The sequence below is a fragment of the Neophocaena asiaeorientalis genome, unplaced genomic scaffold (genome assembly GCF_003031525.2).
Source record: "Neophocaena asiaeorientalis asiaeorientalis breed wild unplaced genomic scaffold, Neophocaena_asiaeorientalis_V1.1 scaffold217, whole genome shotgun sequence".
Lineage (NCBI taxonomy): Eukaryota > Metazoa > Chordata > Mammalia > Artiodactyla > Phocoenidae > Neophocaena > Neophocaena asiaeorientalis.
Window position 1 is genome coordinate 1,300,519 of NW_020172293.1, and position 7,365 is coordinate 1,307,883.

At 50.3% G+C, this 7,365-nt stretch overlaps 1 protein-coding gene across 1 annotated transcript; it reads right to left on the reverse strand.

The window, feature by feature from the left end:
* Window positions 1-3,862: 3,862 nt before the first annotated feature.
* Window positions 3,863-6,751, reverse strand: GJD4 (gap junction protein delta 4). Its single transcript, XM_024765760.1, has 2 exons — window positions 6,688-6,751; window positions 3,863-4,785 (listed from the first exon to the last, which is right to left on the reverse strand). Exons 1-2 carry the CDS (start codon window positions 6,749-6,751, stop codon window positions 3,863-3,865), a joined length of 987 nt encoding a protein of 328 aa, XP_024621528.1.
* Window positions 6,752-7,365: the final 614 nt, after the last annotated feature.

Sequence of the window (7,365 nt, forward strand, 5' to 3'; positions counted from 1 at the left end):
GATGACTTATAACTCCTAATACGATATAAATGCTATGTAAATAATTGTAAATACAATGTAAATGCTATGTAAATAGTTGCCTGCATGCAGCAAATTCAAGTGTTGCTTTTTGGAACTTTCTGGATTTTTTTTAAATTTTAGATGCATGGTTGGTTGAATTCAATCCATCCACAGATGCAGAGGGCCAGCTGTATAACTAGGCCACCCTTCAGAGCCTTCCAAGCAGTCAGGACCGAGTTCTAGCCAAGTGAGCCCTGTGCCCTCTCCAGACCTGGCCTTGGAACCAGTCTGGTCTCTTCCACAGCAGACGGAAGATGGTAGAGCCTAGGATGGAAGGACCCCTGAGTCACCACACAGAGGAAAGCTGCCCATCAATCAGAAAACTAGGCTCTGTACTTTATGAAACTTCTGTGTTAAATGTTTTAGATTGGGGTTACCTGTTGCAGCAGCTACAATTACCTTACCTCCTGCTGCCTCTACCTTGGGCACTGGGTGACTCAATAACACTCTGTGGGAGGAACACAAGCCCGTGAACCATCTTGCATTCACCCAGCGTGCCAAAGATGCAGAGAGGAAGACCAAAATCTTGAAAAGAAGGATGATAGCCACACGATTTTCGCCGTTTTTTACCTTTTGGATACAGTCTGAGATTTTTTCCCCCTCCCCTTAGATGACTAGAAAAGATCTTCAGGACTTCCCTGGTGGCACAGTGGTTAAGAAACTGCCTGCCAATGCAGGGGACACAGGTTCGAGCCCCGGGCCGGGAAGATCCCACATGCCACGGAGCAACTAAGCCCGTGCGCCACAACTACTGAGCCTGCGCTCTAGAGCCCATGAGCCACAACTACTGAAGCCCCCGCGACTAGAGCCTGTGCTCCGCAACAAGAGAAGCCACCACAATGAGAAGCCTGCGCACCACAACGAAGAGTAGCCCCTGGCTCCCCGCAACTAGAGAAAGCCCGCGCACAGCAAGACCCAACACAGCCAAAAGTAAGTAAATAAATAAATATTTTTAAAAAAGAAAGAAAAGATCTTCAAAGGCTTCAAAACCTAAGTTCTGAACCAGGGGAGATGTACAGTGGCCTGTGAGAGCAAAGAGAAGAGGAGGGTCACCCCCTGTGTGTGTTCTGACAAGGTGGCCACCATCATGCCAACACTGCCAACCATGCTCCAGAATGCTTGAAGCCTCTTCTGCAACCTTGCTCTCACAGTGAGGGGTCACAGCAGATGACCCCACGTCTGTCCACGCAGCCTCTGCCATCTCTCAGCAGAGTGGGGAGCTGGTGAGTCGTCATCGCCCCCTTTCATGAGGTCTGCATCGCTCTTCCACGGCAGCTCTCCCCGGGACATGCAGGTCTCTTCCGTTCTGACCACTTTCATTTATGGAAACCTGTGCTCAGGCAGGTAGAGGATGGACAGGCCTGATAAACCAGCCCCTAATGAGGTTAAAAGGACACCCATCACTGGTGGATTCCTAACCATGTAAGAACACTAAGGAATCATCTAGTCCAGGCCCTTATCCCTTAGAGAAGGAAACTGAGGCCCAAAGGAAGGGAGCGACCTGCCAAGAAATGATGCACATGGGGGCAGAACCCACATGTCTTATCCTTGATTCCACACCTCTCCCCCTCTCTTGGCCTCCATCACTCTGAATGGATTTTACAGTTTTCCATGGAAAAAACTTCAAGGCTCTGATCCTCTGATAGTGGGATTTGGGACATCAGCAGAGAGGCCAAAGCAGCCCTTCCCAGTGCCACCCAAACACAGGCACCATCTGTAAATCCAAGCATGGACTCATAAGACTCATAGGAGAACAGGGCCCAGTTTTCTCTGGGGCCATGGCTGGGAGGGAGTCCCCACTCAGCCTTCACCACCTTCCTTTCCTAGCTGTCATCTGGGGGCCCTGTGTGGGCACACCTACCAATATTTGTTAATTTGATTTCCTTTCTTCACTCAACATTATCAAGGCACACACTGGGGTATTGAGGGGCCTATGGAACTTATTTTTAAAATAGCAATGAAGGCCCTAGAGAATTCTTATGTCTTTAAGACTGTGGCCAACCTTGGAACTCCATCAGAACTGCATGCTGCAAGGGACAAGAACCAGATTTGGCCCTGAGTACTTCAGGGATATCAGGCACAAAAATCACACTTACTGAGCACTTGCTATGTGCCGGACGCCAATCCAAATGCTGAAGGAAGGGGTCTGAGTCATGGTTCACAGTTATCGACGGATCGAGGAGCAATTGAGAGAGAGACAGAGACAGAGAGTGGGAGAGAGATTTACTGCAGGGGTTAAAAGCAGGTACATTCGGGCTTCCCTGGTGGCGCAGTGGTTGGGAGTCCGCCTGCCGATGCAGGGGACGCGGGTTCGTGCCCCGGTCCGGGAGGATCCCACATGCCGCGGAGCAGCTGGGCCCGTGAGCCATGGCCACTGAGCCTGCGTGTCTGGAGCCTGTGCTCCACAACGGGAGAGGCCGCAGCAGTGACAGGCCCGCATACCGCAAAAAACCAAACAAAAACCAGGTACATTCATTCAAAGAGCTTTATGCCAAAACCAATTTTGGATGATTTTTTTAAAGTTTTAACCAATGGCTTTGACACTCTAGATAGATCAAGGAAGATGTCATTCCCCATCCCGGCTGATATTTCACTGTCAAAGTCATCTTTAGAACAGTTAAAAGTGCCCACTGGTTCCCTGGGTGCTTTGGTTCACTTTTTTTTTTTTTTACTATTTGCTGGCATGGAGGGCAGTTCCTCTTCCTCAGCGTTGGGGGTTTGGGGACCAGAGGTTCTTCATCCGTTCTGGGGGGCCACCCAGTGGCTCTTCCTCGCCGGAAGAGGAGCAGGCTTACCCCGTCTTTCTGCTGCACTGTGTCTTCTGCGTGGCAGCTGAAGGCAGCACGGAAGCTCTAACAGACTCACACTCCAACTGGACAGCACCTGGACCGAAACCAGGGCGAGCAGAGGAGAGCAGAGGGGCTCCCCTGAGAGGTGAGACTGTTGTGTCTCTAGGGTAACCCCCCCATCCCCAGAGCATCAGCACAGACCACAAGCCTGGAACACCTGCAGCATTCCTCATCTGCTTCCCTGGAACACGAAGACCCTCAGAGCAGCCCTAACTGTATGACTGTCTCAAGGACACAGAGCCGGGACTGGAAGCCGTGTGGCAACTCTAGGCCTGTCAGCAGCCAGAGTGCCCCCCTCTGCTCAGTGAGGACAGCCACCCAGCCAACAGCCCAGCGACACTAAAGCAAGCCAGCGGCCACCCTTCATCCTGTGCACCTCACACCCACATGCAATAAGAACCCAAGATGACCCCCAAAAGACCCCAAAGTTTTTAGTCATATTTCCTGCATTTGTGGTTTCTCCTTTAACACAGTGAAGTAGGAAGTGTGATATGGCAACGCAATCAGCATTCATTTTATTAAAGGGGTTTGGAGAAGTTAAACTAATATCCCTCTACGGATGACGTGCATAACAGATGCCCTTTTTGGCTAAGCAGAAAAACCAAAACAAACAACAACAAACCGTCAAAATAATCCACCCGAAAACATTAAAATATTCATGAGCTCTGTCAATCCAAAAAACGTGCTTTTAAAGCCCATAGTGCGGTAAAATAAGACAATAGAACTAGAGTGCGACAAACTCATGGACCTGATGCTCGCCGGTTAATCCTTGGAGCTTCCATCCGCATTTGCACGCCAAGTGCAGGGTTCCCCAGAAGGCTTCATCTAAATTAAATCCCTGCTGCGCTGCACCGGAGCCTCTCGGGAAGTCGGTCTGTCCCGCCAGCTCACCTTTCTGCAGGTCGATGTTCTCGGTCCTGGTCGCCGCGCTCCCGGGGCGGGACGCCGGCCGCTCACACCCACTCGGACTTGCTGGGGCCCGGGAGCGCGGCGCTTGGCGCGCAGGGGCGCTCCTCCCACCCCGGGGCCGCCGCTCCCGGCCCGGCCCCGCGCGGCTGGTCGCTGGCAGAGGACAGCGCGTCGCTCTCGTCCTCCCCTGGCAGATTCGGGTGTCCCGGCTCGGTGGGCTCCGCTGCGGGGCTGTACGCGCCCTGCCCTCCAGTCCGCAGGCCCCGGCGAGCGCGCGCCCCACGGCCCTCGGGCGCCCCGTGTCCCTCCCGCGCCGCACTCCCCGCCCCTTGACACGGCCTCCTCCGGGCCCCGCCGTGTCGCCTGCGCGTCTCCCAGCGCACGCTGCAGACCAGGTCGGCGACACTGAGCAACAAGGACAGCGCGCAGACGGCCCAGACGAAAAGCATCAGGATGGACTTCTCCGTGGGCCGAGAGACGTAACAGTCCACCACGCTGGTGCAAGGAGGGTGCGTGCACGAGAATCTCTTGGGGACCAAGAATCCGAAGAGGAGGTAATGCAGGGCACCGAAAGCTGCCTCCGTCAGGGTCCGGAGGCAGAGGTGGACCACGTAGCCCGAGGAGAAGTCCGGCACCGTCAGGCAGCGCCTGGCCCCCGGGGTCAGTTCAGGGCCGTCGTGGTCCTCCGAGTCATCATCCAGCCAGCGGGATCCACGTGCCGCCAGCTCGGCTCCTTTGTGCAGCACGTAGACACTGAAGACGGCGGATGGAAGCAGAACAGACACGCTCTGGATCAGCCAGAACCGCAGGTGGGACACGGGGGCGAAGATGTCGTAGCAAACGTTGGCGCATCCGGGCTGCAGAGTATTGCACACGAACCTCTCCTGCTCATCCTGGTAGACCGGCGACCCGGCCAGGATGAGCACCCCCATCCTCAGCAGCACCATGAAGATAAGCCAGACCTTCCCTGGAAAGAGGCAACAGGAGGGGCGCCGTCACAGCCAGACAAACCCATCTCCTCCTCCCAGCAACAGTTTTAAATCTTTACTGGTGCTGAGCCTGGAGAACTAAGTGTGTAAGCATGTGTTTTAGTCACAGCAACGGTATCAGCCTGTTAGCTCATTGGACGAATGTCTAATGAGCACTTACAAGGTGTCGGACAGTGTGTTCAACTAGGCACACCTCGGAGATGCTGCGGGTTCAGGTCCAGACCACCCCCCAAAAAGCGAGTCACACGGATCTTTTGGTTTCCCAGTGCATATAAAAGCTGTGTTTCCACTATACCTTGGTCTATTAAGCGTGCAATAGCATGATAAAGAACAATGCACATACCTTAAGTAAAAAGTACTTCGATGCTAAAAATTGCTAACCATCCTCTGAGCCTTCAGCCACTGGTGGTAGTAACATCAAAGATCACTGATCACAGCTCATCAGAATAAATATAATAACAATGAAAAAGCTGGAAATATTGTGAGAATTACCGAAACGTGACACACAGACATGAAGTGAGCAAATGCTGTCGGAAAAATGGCACCAATAGACTTGCTTGAGGCAGGGCTGCCACAAACCTTCAACTGTTAAAAAAAAAAATGCAGTATCTGAGAAGCACCATAGAACGAGGTGTGCCTGTACGTGTTTGTAAAATGCTTTGAAATTGGCAGATCTAAAGAAGCATGAATACTAAAATGTTTAATCTAGTTTGGCTAGTTCAGAGTTTGGGCTGAAAGTTCTAGAAAGAAAATTGGGCGGATGTAAATAAAGTCTTCCTCTTAAAAAGAGTGAACTTTTTCAAGGATGTTAGTGCATTCCTGTAACTGTGTATAGCAAATACACAGTTCAGTGAGTTTTCTCTATGGTAAGAGTCCACACGATCTTTATGTAATCAGTGGGCTCTGTAGCCCTTTCATGTTGCTCTGAAGCCCTTGAAATCGAATTTCTTGAAGAACATTCAGTTTTTTAGACTCTTCAGTAAGTCAGAACTCCTTCCCCCCTATTCCAGCTATTATGAATTGAAGTTTGTCTTTCTTCAATTTATCATGAATAAATGAGGCTAACATAGAAATCAAAATAACTTCCAAGTCCTATTTTCATTTCATGAGTCAACTATTTTGGAGTGTGTTGAAGACCCAGTCAAAATAATTTGTAAATATTCTGTTTTGTGATGAGATACAGAAATCATCACCTGACATCAGAAAAACTAAACTCTCTTATAAACGAAGGCAGTTCAGCTCAAGGACTGTGTGACCATTACGTGATAAAGTCATTAACTCAAACTTTTAAAACCAAGTTGGCTTTGACTAAAAAGCAATGAAGAAAATATCAACCACTTCACAGACATATTTTAATCCTTTTCTCAATCCCCTTTACTAGGACACCCATACCTCTCTGAAAATTTAACTCGGCTACAACAAACTCAGAAAACGTATTACTTTCTTTGTCAAAAAAATAAAAACTAAAATTGGGATCTGGTTTAAAGTGCACAGAGAACTTACTATTCTTTAAAATGGAGCTTCAAGGATAAACCCTAAAAAGATGAACAAGAAAGCTTACTCAAGGCATGAATTTCTCTAACTTTGACTGTATTGTTCCTTTTCCTGGTAACGTAGCCAGAGAAGAGTTACACAAAAATACCCCTCCCATCTGCTCAGCCCCCAAATGTCAGCAAAAAGACTCCCCTTGAGAGAAACATCGCTCACTCCCAAGACATCCTTAAAGGATGGGGGAGCCTCCTTAAATAATGGAGAATTAGAGGAAAGCTTGAGCCCTGGTTCCCTGTCCTCCAGGGATAGGCAGGCCTTACTCATGGGGGAGGGCCAGGAAAAGTGACCCAAGGCAGAACCAGTGTTCTGCAGGGGTTGGCGCTACTCACCCACCATGGTCACGTTGCAGTTTAGGGTGATGACGAGGAACCCCAGCAGGTCCAGCTGGTCCATGCTTTCAGGGGGTCACAGACTCAAGGTGGCTGGAGACTTCCAGAGCCTGTGTTCTCCAAGGAGGTGGGAAATCTTTGCAGGAAAAAATGTATCTTAGCTACAAAAGACTCCCAGGTGAGAGCTGGAGATACTAAAGAGAAGATTCAAGCCCAGGAGCACAAGGTCGTTCTTCTGTCTCCAGTTGAGACGGTCCCGAGCTGTGTGAGGCAAAGCCTTCCTGACAACTGCAGTGATCAGAGGCCAGAAGCAGCCGTCTCTCATCGTGGCTATTCTTACCCTCTTGGGACATTCCAGGCCCTTGGCAGTGCTCACGTGTCTCCACCAGGAGAGCTGATGCTTCAGGATATAAGAGAAGCGATGACGGTCATCCCAAGAAAGAAAAGTTCTGTTAACCAGCCAAGTCTCTATTAAAAAGGCGTTTCCTCCTTGAAAACATTTCCACACCCACTTCTTCACTGCTTAAAGCAGCACTAAAATGTCCATATTTCGTCTCTTCTATGAAGCATAATCCACCATAACTCGAGCCCCAAAGGATCTTGTCCTCAACTCTGAATTCCTATACCATGGGTGCCAGCAGGAATCTGCACCTGGGATGCATGTCCCAGCGTTAGGCT